Source organism: Numenius arquata, chromosome 4, assembly GCF_964106895.1.
Source record: "Numenius arquata chromosome 4, bNumArq3.hap1.1, whole genome shotgun sequence".
In the NCBI taxonomy this organism is placed as follows: Eukaryota; Metazoa; Chordata; class Aves; order Charadriiformes; family Scolopacidae; genus Numenius; species Numenius arquata.
Genome location: NC_133579.1, coordinates 62,127,248 through 62,144,938, shown reverse-complemented (window position 1 = coordinate 62,144,938; position 17,691 = coordinate 62,127,248). Strand labels below are relative to the sequence as shown.

The 17,691-nt window shown below is 38.5% G+C and overlaps 1 protein-coding gene across 1 annotated transcript in view; it reads left to right on the top strand.

Annotated features, from left to right (window-relative positions):
- LOC141464086 (orofacial cleft 1 candidate gene 1 protein homolog) overlaps positions 1–16,219 on the top strand; it is an 80,724-nt gene extending 64,505 nt beyond the window's left edge. The window contains exons 7-8 of the mRNA XM_074146811.1: positions 15,860–15,999; positions 16,195–16,219. Coding sequence (XP_074002912.1) covers positions 15,860–15,999; positions 16,195–16,219 — 165 coding nt within the window. The remainder of the gene's footprint in view (positions 1–15,859; positions 16,000–16,194) is intronic.
- Positions 16,220–17,691: the final 1,472 nt, after the last annotated feature.

Here is a 17,691-nt window from a genome sequence, read left to right as displayed (position 1 = left end):
GAGGTGCAAACGTACATTGCACTGAGAAGTAAGGTCCTTTTTGTTGCCACATATCTTCTACAGATCTGCTAAGGTGCTTCTAGATGCAGCACAAAACCATGAATAGTAGATCCAAAATGTGGAGTTGCAGCCAATTTTTCTCAGCAGTGAAGACTTATGGACAAGGTCTTAATAAATCAAATTTGTCCTTACCATTGTTTGGTCCTACCATCAGTCTTCACATGCACACGGACATACACATAGAGGCTGCAACTAAATAGGTCGCGCTTCTGCAAAATATGGAAAAACTCGTCATACTCAGTTTGAGAAATCCAGAAAGACGTATTTATAAGAACTGAGAGCATTAGTGTATGTCTTATTTTGCGTGCAGACCTCTGAAATATGCTGATAAGCTGATCATGGAAGATCTGCAATTTCCATACCAAACAGATTTGCACTAACAAAATTTCTAGGAGTAATTTTTGATATTGTTTATATTTATTTATTTTTCTTGTAGCCTTCTTTAAAGATATTATTAGCTGCTAATATCCCCCATGGGTTTGTTTTTTAATGTATCTATGCAGTGCTACAGTATGCTGTTTCTGCTGGTGATATGTTGCTAAGAGATTTAATAATGGGTAAACAAACACAACATGTGGTAATCCATTTCAAATTAAAAGTTTATTAAACGCTAGCTTGATGACTTTCTGGCTATTTACAATTAAAGGAGCAAACCTTAGGGAACTGGAGATCACGTGGTGAAAATCACGACTTCAACATTTCCAACAGAAAAATGTGTTTATGATCTGTGGCAAGCTGTCGCACGTTGATATGCTCTATAAATACTATATTATATCTGTTAAACCACCAAAAGCAAAGGGGAAAAAAAAGCTCTGTTAAAGTGACATTAAGGTTGAGACACAAACCAGAGAAAGCAAGAATGGTCTAAATGAAGACTGGTGCTCTGTAACTCACTCTACTGCAGTAGTCTAAATAGTGAGTGATCTTACATATCGATACCATATGTGGTGCTGCAACATATAAGCAAAATAGAGCAGGTTAGAAGATGGTGTTTTAACCTTCACTTCAAATTTGTCTTGGTTTTAGAAGGTTAAGACAGAACCTTCATATTATTTCCACTAACTCCAGCCTACATTGTTCTTGTAAACCACAGCTTAGTACTGGGCTGGGTATGGCTGTTACCTACTGCACAGGATCTCCCAGAGTACAATGCAGGGAAATGCAACATAAAACCTCCCATTCTGCCTCCTTTGTAGGTCACAGATCCACATTATCAGATCTAGTGTGTCTCTTAGTCCAAACCATGTCTTCTCTCCATTCTTTTGAAGTGGTATTCCCTGAGCGGTTCATGGAAGAATACAGCTTCTACTTTCATGACAACCACGCTTTGCTTTTTTTAAGAAAAGCCTCTGTTGTTGATCTATTGCCCCATTAAGGAATCAACAGTCCCTGTCAATAAATAAATGATAATTTCTCCATGGAATTCATTAGCCATTGTTGTGTGGAAGGTGGTAACAACTCTATTAGAAGTAGCATAGGCAGGAAAATTTGATGCAACTACCAGAAACGTTTCCTTGGTAGGCTTGGATCTAAGTAATCCAGTCTTCTAAATGTATGAGAAATTCAGAAATGTGAATCTCCATATAAAACAGTAACATTCTTCAAGAGAGCACTATTTCTCACTGTGAAATCCACAACAAGATCCCCTTTGACTTTAAAGTCCATAGAAGAGGGGAATCACATGTGCAAAATGTCAGGGTAGGAGTCTTTTTTGAAAGTGGCAGCTCTTTCATCCTCAGTAGAGTAGCTGGACAGCACTCGTATATTTGTTCTCCAGTTCAAAGACTTTTAGGTCAGACTCAGGCTCATTTGGGAAGTGTTACTCTGCACTTGTTGGGAGCATTCTTCCAAATGCTTGCTCTTCTATCTGTGCTGTTCGTCTAACTTGACATGCAAACACCTATTGGTGCCCATCAGAAATGGTGATCAAATAAAATAGGCAAGTAGAAAACCAGGGATGATTTTATCCTCTGTAGTTTGTAAAACCAAAGGAAAACCTTTTTGATTATAGCGACTTACACCTCTTTAATATTGGCTAGTTTGAAGTCCTGAAATTATGGTCAGAACTGTCCTAGCATATAATAATGTGTACTTAAGATTTAAAAAGGGTATTTACAAGGGAGAAGGTTGTACAAGGGAAGAAAGAGTGGCTGAGGAGGATTAAGGTAGTGAAACAGTAATTTGTTTTAGTTCCAAGTTGTGTGCAGGTTTTGGTCAAGTTACAGCAGATATCACTGCCTGTACCTACATGGTCATGACCAGTCGTACATCTTTTTAAGCAGAAGTTAGCCCAAGTGCTACAGCATGAAATCAAGATGGAGTTTTGATTAGCCTGGCTGTGTTGGAGGAGAGGTGTTATTGGCCAAGATTTTCCAGAAAAGTGTTCAAAGGTAGCCAGGCTAGTTTGGTCCCGGTAGCAGGATGATCTTGCTGTGACACAGGCTATATTAGCCTGGGTACAGTGTTATGTTAGCATGGCTACACTGCTCCCAGTGCCTGGGCTAGCAGAGATGTTTGTTGCTACTGTTTTGCTGGGTAAATTTGTCACTTAGAAATACTCCTACTACCACAGCTGTATTTGGACTAAACACCTACATGCAGGTTTTCTGTGTGTCTGTAATATTTTCTTTCCAGAAAATTTGCTTGTCCCTCATTCTCCCCTGCTCCACCATACTTCAGGAGCGTGAAGAAAAAAGCAACTCGGCTATTTAAGTATGGTTTTAAGGACACATTTTCTTACAATGAACAAATAGCTCATTTTTTCCCTCCCCTAAAAAGGTTTGCTGTCTAACAGCAGCACATGTGGCTCATCTGCCATGTGCATCAACCAGAAGACAAGTTATAGCAGCTGAGATTTTTACAGTTCTTTAACAATAAGCTTATAACAGAAATAAATATTATATAGAAGGATCATTTTCAGGTATACAATTTATATGGTTACTCTACAATTCAGAGCATTTTTCTGTCTGTCTTCTTTCTGTCTGCCTGGCTGGCTGGCTGTTAAAAATAAGGTTGGTTTGTACCACTTGGCTTTGTCAGTCCTTGAAACTCACTGGAGCTGTAAAGCTTTAAACAGTTGCGCAGGTCTTTAATTGTAAATTAGTTTTGACAGGACTGCTAGGCAAAGGCCTGGGCCATCCCATCGTGATGCTAGCCGACAACCCCTTACCGCTCCTGGAGCAGGGAAACATGTGGAAGGAATTGTTCTTTTACATTTCACAGCTTGTCATTTCCTCTGCAGGGCAACCTCTGACCTCCCTGAAAGATCCTGACACCCATAAGGGAAGTATTCCCACTGTTGTAAAGGAAGTGGAAAAGCAGTTTAATGCTGTGAAAGGAGGAGAAGCGTGTGTGTCAGAAGAAGCTGAGAGGAAAAGAGAAGAGCTTAAAATGCTTCCAGCAGGTTAGGACTTTTATTGTGTTATTTAATTTACCAAAAGTTTGCAAATAGATCTGCTTGGCATGTGTGTAAATATTCCCATCTCCCTTCCCCCTTGCTCTGCGATATCATCTCCTCATTACTTCACTAGGCAAAGGAAGTGATGGAAGAGTTTAAATCAATTGTGAGGGATCAAAAGCAGCTTGGGCAAAAAAGGTGGGCTCCTCTGTCTCAAAAGTATTAGTAGGCCAAATGTGTTAGTAATTACAAGGTGTGTGTGGAGTGCACTGACAACATTAGATTATGGCTGGTGTTTCTGTGACATTTTTACATCCTTTCATTTTATTTGGTCATTTATATCCATGGATCACAACGTGTTGCTGTTAGGTGCTTGAGAAGTACTTTTTCTTCCTGCAGCATGTTAATAGCAATATCCTTTTTAAATTGTGCTAAGCTAAATTGTGTAAGAGTGCCTGTCTATTAACATCAGGTAGCATTTACTTTTGGGATGTGGGGTTTCTTTTGAAGGCAAAGCCTTGTAGTTGGCACTGTTTTGGTTTTGATTTTTGTTGGTTGTTTCTTTTTTTTTTTTTTTTTTTTAAATCCCAGGTAAAACACATGTATCTGAGAACTATGTAACACAACCCCTAGGTCTTATTCTGAACTCAGATACCACCATGATGGCCAGAGGCAGATTTACTACAGGACAGGGACCTGATGGTACCAAGGTTATAGACAGCCGTCCCCACTTAATAACCTGGATAGTGAATTGTGCTCTCTGTCCCATGACAGCAAAATGGCTGTGCAGGCACAGAAATCACTGCTGCCCCGCGTGCCAGCCAGCCCTCCTGGTCATGGTGCTGAGGATTAGGATAAATTGGTAGATTGGGTAGCTGAGGTAGTGGAAAAGACATCGGGAGCTGACCTGAGATCTACAGTCATCCGCAGCGCTTGTGACTCCGCCACCTACCACAAACAAGGCGAGGGTCAGGTTTCACTTTAAGGAAAGGACAACTCTCGTGGCCTTGGAGTGTAAAGAGAGCTGAAAGTACAAGGGAAAATAAATTAATCCCTTTTGAAGGGAAATAGTGACTCTCATTCTGTACCAGAATGCTTTAATAGGTCACATTTAGACATTGAACTGAAAAATATTAGGTAAGAGGTAGCTACCTGAGGTCTGATAGCTACCTATTATCTGTGTAAACAGTAGTTTGTAGTTATCTTCAAGTCTCTGGTCTCCCCAGAATTAGGCAGTAGAATTTTGGATGCTGATTTGAAGCCAACTGACATGCCAGCTTTCTTTTTACAGCAACCCATGAAATGTAGTTCAAGACCCATTATTTTGGAGTTCTTCTCTTTGGAGCTCCTTCTCTGTTGTCTGCTAGAGGGCTAGGACTATGCATCTGCTAGTATAGGTACATTTTTTGAATATCTCATGTTAAACAGGTACAATTAGAAGTAGGAGCTAGTGTGATATTGCTTAGTCAGGATTCATAAACACTGACAATTGATGTTGACCTTCATAAATGCATAAGAAGTAGAATACAGAGCTAGTGTCAATTTTTATGGAATGGTGTTGGTGACAAAAGCTTAAGCGTGTTACAGAAAAAATTAATAAAAATTTCCAGTCTTTTGAGGGTTCTTAATACACCTCCTAATAAGACCAACACTTCAATAACATGTCTTTTCTAGATGTTGGTCCTTCCAAGAATGTAATCACAGACCTAGCTTAGAAATTTTTTTCCAACTTTTACACTAGTGGAATCTACTTTGAAGTTCATTTAATTCATTTGCACAAAATCAGTTGAACAAAGCAGCTTTGAATGCTCCCAGTATTTAAAACATGAGTCACCTGCATGAACAAAAGTTGTTTTAAATAACATTTAATGGTATTTGACATTTGCTTTTGCCTACTTTTTAAAATTTTTTGCTCATTTCTTTTCCTTACCAACATTTGGATGCCTCCTACTACGGAATGTATGTCTCAAAACCTAATTATTAGTTGTGCAGGAAGATAGCTATTCCTTCTTTCTTCTTCCCTCTATCCCCATCGCTAATGCTTATCTAGGTCTAAAACTACCACGTTGAATTTGTATTCAAATTAGCTATGTGAAGTTTGACAGAGATCCAATGCCAAACAAAGCATTTTAGAGCCCACATTTTCAATTCAAGGTGGTCTCTTACAAATACCCTGAAACAATGCAGCTAGAGAAGTGGCCTGATTTTGAAAGGTACTGAATTACTACAACTTTTATCAAAGCAAGGTTAGATTCAAAGGGCATTGTTTTGCATCATCAGAGGATCTGACTCTGTACACTCGAAAAGATAATACTGTCATCTACTGAGGGTTTTAAAAACAGATCTTGTATAATAGGGAGTCTACCTGAACTACAAGCAGATCTCCAAAGGCATCCATGGATTCAAATTAGGTGAAAAACATTTTTGCTTATCTTTATTCACAAGGCAACAGAAGTTTTTCTTGATGAGCTCTATTTCTGGTACTTGCTAAATCAATTACCTGTTAATTTAATGCAAAACCTTGATTTCAAAAGGCACATCCTAAAGCACAGATTTTCTGTGTTGGAACACAGTCAGTAATGTAACTACTAAACTCAATATCTGCACTCAAAACTAGGGAGGGAAAAAAGCTTCATTTTGAAATCCCCGGATAATTTTTGCAGAACCATGTATAAACTGGGATTTATACTTTACCTGATGTTTAATTTGGAGCTTCAACAGTGCCTGCGTTTTCCTCCTCACCAATGCTCGTCCCAGCAGGCAGCTGCTCCCCAGCCTTCCTCTCATATGAAGCCTGATTTCTTTTTTCAAAGCCCCCAGTTATGCACATACCACAGTAAAATCCTGGAAACATGTAAAATATTTCTCATAAATATTGCTAGTTAGCCTGTTACAAGCAGCTTGCATTCTGTTCATTTTTGGGGTTTTACACCACTTCTGTTGTTCCTTCAATCCTCTGCTCTGTCACCTTTTTATGGCACACCCAGGACAAATTTTTAGCCCCTGATTTTTCAAACATACCAGCTCAGAAGGATTCTTTTCCTCAATTTCTGTCTTCTGAAATAAAATGAATATTGAAAATTTAATATTAAATATTGATCATATTTAAAGTCTTTTATTCAAAACCCTCTCTGAATTTGTGGGAAAACATTGGGAGTGAATTGCATTGCTTTGTGACCTCAAAAAACATTTCTGTCCGAACAAAGCTTCAGAATAACACCTAAGCAAAGAGGGCATCAGGCTAACCAAGGAGTTAATGCACTAGCAGATAACACTTAGAAATTTATTCAGAACATATTAAGATGTCCCCTCGATATCAAAACACCAAACAGAGACAGCTTCATTCTAAGTTTATTGTTACCTTTGGAGAGAAAGTTTTTCATTTGTTAAAATATGCTTGTGTAGGTGAGAAGTGGTTTTGTTGAGAGGATACTTATGCTCACAGCCACTTCTGAAACAATTTCATGAAAACTGGTGAGCCTTCCTTGCAATATTTCTCATTATACTGCAATGAGGTTCTTCTCCTTCTGACATGCGGTTTGCTTCTACATGACAGTCATACGCAGATGCAAAAATAATTAGCTAAACCAAAAAACCTAAGGCTATTCTCATTGGTAGTTCCTCATGGGTGCCACTTTAAAGAGAACAGAGTGATGTTTAAAAAGGAGATTGCTTGCCCTTCATTTTTTCTACAGGCAGAGCCTCAGATGGCTGAACCTTCTCTTTTTCTGCTGGCCTTCTCCTCTGCGTAGGGCTGGTAAAAGGATCGGGTTGATTCTTGCAGATAGGATCACATTCTGCTCCTGCAGAATGCTCCTGCTTACAGTTGTGCAATCCATACAATCCAAATTCTTCTCTTTTCTAACTGTTACCACAATGTTTGATTTCCTACAGGCTGGGGTATTACTAGGGAAGGAGTCTGGATAGGATTTTCATGTTATTTTCTGTTTCCCTGCTGTAATGTAATGAAGCTGGTGATTTCTTTGTCTGCTACCCCACTCATGGATGTGCTGCCCCACTCTAAAATCCTTTCCTCCTGACTAAAGGAGGAGTTGCAGCCATCAGAAGGGAGTGCACTTCATCGTTCTCTACTTTGCCTCCATAGAAGTCAGAAGTATTTCCTACCAAACCACTATAAAGTGATTTCCTATCTGTGCTGTTTCTTTCTGTCCATATTAAAAAAAAATAAAAATAAAAATTTCTCTTTCCCCCTCCCCCTGAATACGCTCTTTCCAGCTACCTGAAAGGAGGTTGTAGGGAGGTGGGAGTCAGTCTCTTCTCCCATGTCACAAGCAATAGGACAATAGGAAACGGCTTCAACTTGTGCCAGGGGAGGTTTAGATTGGATATTAGGAAAAAATTATCCACTGAAAGGATAAACAAACATTGTAACAGGCTGCCCAGGGAAGTGGTTGAATCACCATCCCTGGAGGTATTTAAAAGATGAGCAGATGCAGTGTTGAGAGACATGGTTTAGTGGTGGACTTGGCAGTGCTGGGTTAACGGTTGGACCCAATGGTCTTGCCCCAGTTGCTGCTGTCTGGTTCGAATTGCAGAGTCATCTCGGAGGACAAACACTGGACTCCCTTGGGGTGAAGCTAAGCAACAGGATGTGCCTTAGGTGTGTGCATCAGGTATTAATGGACCATCAATTCCCAGGACCAGACTACAGCTAGTCTGACAAACTTTTCAATACGCAGTTGGATCCCCGATATTTAGTGGTGTCTTCCAAATTGCTGGTGTCATTCTACAGATCCACTCCTGTTGCATCACAGTACTTGTTGCAGAACATGTAACCAAAGAGGATAACTTCCAGACTGAGTGTAGAGGACAGAAAAGGTTACATTATACTCTAAAAGGGTTAAGAAGCAGTAAGACAATCTCCGTTACTTACGGTCATACTACTATTCTCAGCTATTGCCCCAGAAGGCTGGTGCTGAGAAAGGTAGTGGAGTAGCACTAACATTTTAGTTTCCAACTTCTTTCCATCTTGTTTTAAAAATGTAGGTCCCAGCTGAATTCAGAGACTTGGTACAGGTGACACTTTCTTTGTATCCCGTATCAGGTGTGAGCTGTGTAGCTTCTACGCTGTTTTGTTGGGACTAAATATCACCAGGAAATAAGACTGCTTTCAACTTGGTCAAGGTCTGGAAACAAACTTCATCCCACCATACTTTTGCAAATCCAGGCATTACTGTTATCATACCCATTCCAAAATGGTGGGAAAAAATGCCACCCATTTTTTTCCTATTTGTCTTATACAAATGTACATCATTATAACTGTTCTGCTTGACTTTTTATTAATACCTGACCATAGATTTATAGCATTGGATTAAGAATTTTATTGTCTTTTCCAGGCCCTGGTGTAATCACATTTTCCTGCTCTTATGCATGCGTTTGTTGACTTCCAAATAAACCTATTAACAGAGAGTTTATACTCGCTGTTGTACCTTTATCACAGCCGTGATACCTGTCTTAGATCGTTCTCTCTCGGTGGTATTTTCTCCTCCTCAAATTGTTCATTTTTGTCATGAATGGTATTATGTTCTCCTGTCAGGGAACAAAATGTATTTTGAGTCAATTTACTAAAATAGTCACTGCTAAGTGCTATATCTGGACAAAGTTGACACCTTTGACATTTTCTAAAATGGCAAAAATAACTGTATTTAAGGTATGATTTATGGGTACTGTATGTCAAAGGAATTTTTGTGTTATTACAGTTTCTGATGCAGCTATCAAGTCCAACTCTGAACAAATTGCTGATAGCGCAGCTAATTAATGCTTTATTACTTTTCTGTGGTTAATTATAACAAGTTATAAAAAAGTAAAATGCAATTTAATAATAAAGAACTGTGTGATTCTTGTTTCTTTCTCATAACTGCTTTGTTTTGTGCATATGGAAGAACCAATTTCTACATAGCTCAGTTTTATAAGATGCGTTTCCCCCCACTAACTAAGAGCAACTCCTATGATTAAAAAGTAGACTGGAGTCTTTAAATGTCTTTCTGATTGCTGGCCTCTATTAAAAACTTCTTAAAATAATAGATAGGTTTAATTCCTCAAGCCAAAGAAAAATTATATCATCTTAAGTATTTTCCATATTTATTATATTGATGAGACGTGGCTGCAGAGAAAAAAAAGGAAGCAAAATCTCTTGTATTGCAAGTTTTAAATGTACCAGGCTAAGGTTTACTTAATTAGAACCTTCAGGCAATAAAGGAGCCCTTTTTTAAATTCTGTGAATCTTAATATGCTAAATAATGCAAAGCTTCAACTCTTCAAGCATGAGACACACATCTGGCAGCTTAACATTTAAATTACAGAAAAAAAACCACTTCAGTAGTAATTTTCATGAAGAAAAGAATGGGAAATGTATTACAACTAAATTTAATTTCTTTTTAGATTTTTCATCCTGTCTAATTGCAAGCATTTGCCATCTTCTCCTTTATTTATTTATTTTCATACAGATTTTTTTCTGTACTTTTTATTGATCTTTAATTTGAGCAGCTTCTTACTGTTACAGCCATTGAAGAATTACATTGTGTTTTTACTTAGCAAAAATTGTTCAGAGAACTCTATAAGGAATTAAAGTAATGAGCTCACTGGTATAGAAAGAAAAGAGCATTCAGAGCCTTACAAATAAAATAGAAAAAGAGCATGTCATGATTAAATAACAAACTTGAGTTCCTTCTCCCTCCCATTTCTTAAATGTAGAATATTATTGTTTTCTTTATTCTTTTTATTGCCCTGTTTTTTTGGCCAAGGTAATTACTGCTTTATTCGTCTCCAAAAACATTGTCAAAGTCTTCATTATTTCATCAAGGCTATTTGGAAACCCATTTCAGTGAGCCAAAATTAAAAAAAAAAAAAGAACAAAGAAAACCGCAGTAACCATCTTTACCAAGGTATGTTCATATTTTAATGTGTGTTTATGGGTTCATACATGTATCACACGTGGAGTATGCGGAGACAGTCTGAACTGTTTATACTGCATGTGCGCACATGTGACATACCCAGCAGCTGTATTTTATGCAATTTCACTCATTTCAGTAGATAATTTCTTTCATCCCAGATGACATAAATATCTGTAAATACCTCATCCACTATGAATGCTCAGCATATATACACCTATATGTGTGTATATATATGTATGAAGTACAAAATAGAAAGATATCCGTAGGTACATACAAAATCACACAAGCTCAAAGCTGTGATATAGTATATGTGTATATTGTATATCTACAACTGTAACACCTAAGAGCAGATCCTGCCTGTACTGTGATTTTGAGTACACTTGACTGTCTTTTACTGAGGGGAAGTGGAAGTAACTGGAAAAAAAAAAGTTGAAATAATAATTAAGTATATTTTTGGTTTATCCTCCATGTGCTCTACAGTAAGAAGTGTAATACAGACCTTTATTTGGTCTTGTACCACTGCTTTCTATGACATGGGAGTATATTTTTGTTCACAGGTCGCTGCTTTTCAGGAGTTTAAGGGACACACTACTTGAGTAAACATTGCTTAGAACACGAGAGTACCTGTGCCTCATTCTCAATCCACAGCCATGCCCATACAAGAAAATGAACTTCCTTCTCTTTTCCAAAGAACACATACTAGGATGTTTAAAATACCCTTCAATGTCGTTCTTCTTGTCTGTTACTTCTTTATTTCTGTTTCTTTCTCCTGCTTCATATCTATGCAGATTTTATTTCCAGCATCACAGTACCTGAAGTTTTCTCTGCATTTATTATCCTAACACTTCTGAAAGGTAGAAGGTAGGAGAGAACTAACCACCTGTTTATAACTAGGACAGAGGGGAAAAAATTACCTGCCTGGAGTCATGCAGGATCTTGTTGGGATAGGGAACAAGCCCCAGGTCCTGCCTTTCCAGAGCTTTGTCTTATGCACTGATATAAAAAGAAATTATTTCCTTTTCCTTACAGAGGATGATTTTTACCAAGATTGCCATGGCAGTGCAGATGAGCACTGCAGCTTGTTTCAGCAAAAGGAAGACCAAGAAGGATATCACAAGGTACTGACCTTGGTTTGAATGTCACCATCTCCCTTAAAGCACATGGTGAAGCCATTGGAGCTTCTACCTGTGCCATTTAGGAATGATCTATGGGCTTGTTTCTTGTCATTGTTGTGTTTCTTTAATGTATCACTGTGAATTTTGTTATAGCTGCCATAAGACTTCACATTGCTGTCTCCCGCATAGATCTGTAGGGAGGTAATCTCTCCAGTAAAGGAATTTAAAAGGAATAGTAGGAAAGACCATCCAGTAATCAGACAACAGCAGCTTGACCAAGGCTGCATAGCAGGATGATATTATTTCAGTAATGTTTAAACACAAGATAGATTTCCTATGCATCTGTAACCTTCAAGTCCTTGTGTACTTCTACCCCTACCCCTACTTTTAGTATCCTTCTTTGTAGTATCTTGGTCAAGGACATAATTTGTGAACAAACTTTGTGTGATCAGTACAAATTACCATGAAATCACATATGCATCACAACAACACTTTCTGGGTAAGACACTATTGGAACTTTCCAATATAATGTAAAACCTGAGAACTAAGACACAAAGACAACTCTGTCATTATCTGTTCTAAATTAGGTATTTTCCAATGAAGGATGCAGTTTTCTCTGTAAGCGTTGCTCCATTTCTCTCTTTAGATCAGCATGGCTGCAGTAAACTATAACTGCAAACGTGAATATTCAAATTAATTTTTCTGGTAATTTGTCTCGCCCTGTTCTAGATGTACACTGAAACATTTTTAATGCTTTTAATTGGCTATGGAAAGAAGTCATCATGATACTCAGAGTACTCACAAATGTGAACTATGTGTTTATACCTGTACATGTACTGTGGCACAGATACTCAAGAGCTGGGAATTATTATCACAACTTTGACTTTAGTAATGTGATGATCTACATACAGATATCTATGAGCAAAACTGGATTGGCCAACTGGAAATTCCCTCCATTTTAAATTACTAAGTTTTCAAGTGACTTATTTCTTTAGGGAGGTAAGGATAACTTGGAGAAACTAGGGTTATATTATAAACATAACTGCAGACTTGTGTGCGCATGTGTGTGTGTAGCCTTATATCTATAGGAAGACCAATTTAAGGATTGATGGAGTGGGTGTAATGGGCAAAGCAACCCAACCCATGGGAGTGACAGAGTGAAATTCATTTCCTACAATCCCATAATAGCACATTGCCTTTGTTCAAAGTGCCATGCTCTTATAGGAACCTCAGTTGTGGGTGGCTCTCAAAGCCACATTAAAGTGACCTGGTTTCAGTAAGGTGCGTAAGCCCATGGGTAATTCAGCACTGTTTAGTCCCTTTGGACTCAGTGAAATGACTCACGAGCTTACAGTTATTGACAAGTTTAAATAGATTTCTGAACTGAGCCTCTTCTGAGAATACATCTGACAAAAGAAATGTGAGCGTGAGAAATCTCCTTTCAAAGGTTGCAAGAGCCCCTCTATTTTAATGGGATGAGTGAGCCCAAATGTTCAGAGAGATCCTTGTTTTAGCATGTTCAAGATTTAGACACTTGGCCTACTAGTATCTCTGGAACTGAAACCATCTTCTAAAATACTTTTACCCAGCAATCATATATTGGAAACAAGTGCAAACAAATGTAAAGAACAGACTTAAGGCGAAAGACAGAAGTTCATGTAGTGGATTGTTCTCTTCAATTGTCCTTTTTCTTTTTGTAAATAGATTTTTTAAATTTATTTTTTTGTAACAAAAGTGAACAGAAGGACCGTTGGGTCTGACCTCACCATATTTGGGAATATAAGATATACCAGCAAAACCAAAGGTGTTATTGCTTTGCCCCCCCACCCCGACCCTAGATTCATCTGTGCTAAGGAGTTGCAAAAAGTCTCCCACTGAGGGTCTTCTTGAGTGTTGGGCATTAGTGACAACCAAGTTTTTGTTGCAGTGAGGTGCACACGACTGCACGTATTCAGGTTGTTGAATGGTGACTATGAAGGACACAATGCTCCCGGTCAGCAACTTCTGAGAGAAGTAAACTATATTCTGTGGCTATAATCCCATCCTCATACAGATGACTGAGTTTCTCCTTTTGTACTTCAGACAAGATCAAACACAGTGTCAGAGAAACTAACTCATAATACTCTAACACTTTCAGGATTTATGTCTGAATAGTGTTTTTATATCTACTTTCACAGGGTTAGTTTCATGGAGACAATGTCAGTGCAATCACGGTACTTTGCACACACTACCTACACTGAAACCTTGACTTTTTCTAGGGACTTAAATTGGGGAGTCATGTGGGTAGGTGAAATGCAGTGCTATCTGTAGCTGCCTGGTCTTAGTATTTGAAAACAGCTGTGATCACGCTACCCATTTCTACTCTGCCTTGACTATTCACGTTTACATAGAATCACTTTTTGACAATATATTCCATTGCTTGTGGCCACTTTTCAAATGACCGCTGAAAATATGATGTTTGTATCATATTTACTGATAACCGTATTTAGCATTATGTAGGTATGGATATGAACCTCTGTCTGTTATGTCCATGAGCCTTAAAATTCAAAATGTGGATGAGGTCTATACAATCCAAGCTTCAGAATACAAATTTGCCTTTTAGAGCAAAATGGTTTACCAAGTTAAAAAAAAATAAAAATCTTTGTATACTTTGCTAGTTATGAAAGCTACAGTGATGTGACTACACCTAATGCCAGTGCAGTGTTCCCTGGAAACTCTTCATTTTTTTTTTTTGAGATCTACAGAGAAAACTTGGATGTTTTGTTCATTACAGGTTTCATAAATGCAAAAGTCAAAAAGGACCTTCAGTCATTGTCGTGGAAACCAGGACAATCATTTAGATTAACTTCTAGCATAGACTAGAAAATTTCAACCACTTGCTCCATAGAATCAGCATCTAGGGATGGAGAACCAAAATTTCCCTCCATGGTTACCTCTAAACAGTATACTTTCCCTCTCCCTGTCTAAAAGAAAGAACAAAAAGGGAGTCCTGTTTCTAGTTCAAACATAACTGGTTTTAACTTCCATGCCCTTGCTCTCTTTGGGCTTGTTCACCAAATGTTAACAAACCCTTTACAGAGTTTGGTGTTGTGCCTAGGAAGGTATTAATAGACAGCTTCATGAAGTCACCTGCAGCTGTCTGTTTGGTAAATTATGACCTCATTGTGTCTCTTGGTGGAAGTGATGATTGGCTCTCTGTTCAGGGGTGATACCGCCAAGCATGCGAGGAACCTGCCAGTCACTCCAGAGACAGGCAATGCCAGAACCAAATCGGGCCCTGTGGGTGCAAAAATGTTATTTCATAGATGAGCACAGATTAAGATTCTGTACTTTGTAACTCAAGGAGTAGTTAAAATCAGAATAAACTGGCACCAGCACTGAGAGATGTGGTACTGTCCTTCTCCTCCCTTATGCTGGCACCAGTGCAGGGTGGCCTGGATCAGAATGGGTCCAGCTGAGAGCTAACCCAGTTATATAAAAGGAAAAGAAAAGAAAGAGGCCAAACAGCATTAATTCCCTTCCTAGATCAGTTCTCTCCATATGTTTTACTATGTGGGTGTCCAAATTTTTCTTGTGATGGAGTATGGTGTACAACACAGGAAAAAGCAAGCAGGTAGAGGAAGGCTGGATGACCTCTTCTGGTGTCAGCATGAGCTTACACCTCCATGAGAGCGTTTGTTAAACCACAGCCTTATAGGAACATAAATCAATTCACTGAACTACTCTGTGTGCAGTTCTAGGCACCACAATTTAAGAAGGATGTGAAGGTCCTTGAATGTTTCCAGAGGAAGGCAAGAAACGGCTGGAAGGCATGTCCTCTGAGGAGTGCCTAAGGACTTTGGGCTTGTCTAGTTTGGAGAGAAAGGAGGCTGATGGATGACATCATTGCTCACTCCAGCTTCCTGAGGAGGGGGAGTGGAGAGGGAGGTGCTGATCTCTTCTTCCTGTAATCCAGTGACAGGACACATGAGAATGGTTCAAAGCTGTGCCAGGGGAGGTTTAGACTGGACATTAGGAAGCAATTCTTTACCATGAGGGTGGTCAAACGCTTGCAACAGGCTTCCTGGAGAGATGGCCAATGCCAAGAGGCATTTGCATAATGCTCTTAATAACGTGCTTTAACTTAGTCAGCCCTGAATTATTCAGGCAGTTGGACTAGATGATTGTTGTAGGTCTCTTCCAACTGAAGTAGTCTATTCTATTCGGTTCTATTCTAAAGCATCTTCACCACTGCTGTTTTCCAGGTTTGATATACAGGGAGAAGTAAGACAGAGCTAGAAGTTCAAAACAGGGTGAAACTGGCAGCTCATACTTTGCTAGCTGTGCCCAGCTAATTACCTTACTACTTGGGTTTTTTTTTTGTTTGTTTAAAGATCAACTGGAATAACACACCTGACCAATGTTATCAAGAAAAATCAGGTCCTGGGAGCAGTGCAAGCTCAGAAGAAGGGAAAGTATCTGCAGAGAGCAATTGCTACTTGGAGGAATTGGAGAAATATACTTTTTCTGTGTGGTAAGCAATCTCAGCATCAAATAGTTTCACAACCCAAAAGTATACCTTGTTATTCTTGTATTATAGTGGTATCTAAATTCAGATGAATGTTATTAGGCTGCAAAATCCAACACATAGGTTGACAGTTACTAAGCAATGTCAGTTTGTCTCCTTTGTGCATGCATTATGATTATGACATCATATGCTATTTTTCAGTGTCGTTGTTGAGATGGACAAATGACACGGACAGCACTCTTCTGAAGTTCAAACAGTAACAGTCTACCCTTTATTGCCACACGTACTTTCTTACATATTCTTTCTTAACATGTGTTCTTTTCCTATTGGTTACATATTGTCATAACAATATATCGTTGGTTGCGTTTTGCAAACATCAAAGCTACTCCTTATCTTGTCAGTCTCCAGATGGTACCTAAAAGTTGTTTACTTCTCAGGATGTTTTCTACTCCCTTCTTTCTCAAGGATATACTTTAATCTCTGCAAGGTCAATTCCTGACTCCATTCCCTCAATCAAGGGTTCCATGGACCCGCCGTAGTCCCCCACATTTCCACAGAGCTCACATTTCTCTGTGTTTGTGTGCTATTTATTTATGTAAATATTGTATTGTATTTTCTGCTTTTTGGTCACTGTGGCCCCTGGCCTTATTTACAACATGTAGACCCTGCCTAGAATTCAAAATTACTGATTTTCTTGTACTTTCCTTCCCAATAGAACTTTACAAGTAAGAGTTACTTTTTCTTCACAAAATCATTGTGAAGTAAGGAAGGGGTGTTATTTCACCTTCACAAATAGGGCTATGAGATATTTCCAGCGCTTATAAGTAGCCAAAGAGTTGGATTTTCTTTGACTCCTTAGTACTATTTATGATTGAAGTTGATTAGAAAAAATTTGGAAGCATTTTTTGCCTGAGAATGTAATTTTGACATTGCTGCGTTGCTTTGAGAAGCTTTGTCATGAGAAGAAATGAAAGGGGTTTTCCAGAAAAATCTTTTCAGCATTTTAAGAGCAATACACTACCTTTCTTTGATGTTACTTTAACTATTACTACTTTTCTCCGTTATAAAATACATGTATGGGGAATGACTTGAATGAAAAGATAAATTAAAAAGACTGCATCAAAATGAAATCTTTTCATTTCCTTATAATTATTTTTTCCTGGGATTTCATCTTCAAGGTAATTGCAAGAGTTGGACAGTTATTTGTGATTAGTAGAAAACAATGAAGACCCAATCCTTCACTAAATGAAATGATCTGATATTCTTTCACGTGTCTTTGTATTGTGTTTTGAATGTTTGAAACCCAGCTGTAATGCGTATCTCTGGCACCTATGGTCTTCTGCAAATCAGACCCTAGAGTTTCAAATCAAACATCCAGAAAATGAGCATCAAAATAGGGTGGGTGCCTGTGAAAATTTAGTTTTAAGTGAATTCCCTATCAAAACATTTGAAAGCAGGATTATCTAATCAGGCAAGTGAAGTAGCCTTTAGCATCACTAACCCTGTCATTCACTGCTCTCACTTGCCACATTGACTTGGTGCCTTTAAAGTTTGGCAGAAAGTTAGATAAAGACCCTACAGACACAAAGTGCATTTTCACTGTAGAAATCTGAACACAACCCTAGAGGTGGTCAGCCCTGAGTATTGCAGGAGGCAGCAATCAAGTGGAAAAATAGCACACAACCATATCAAATCATA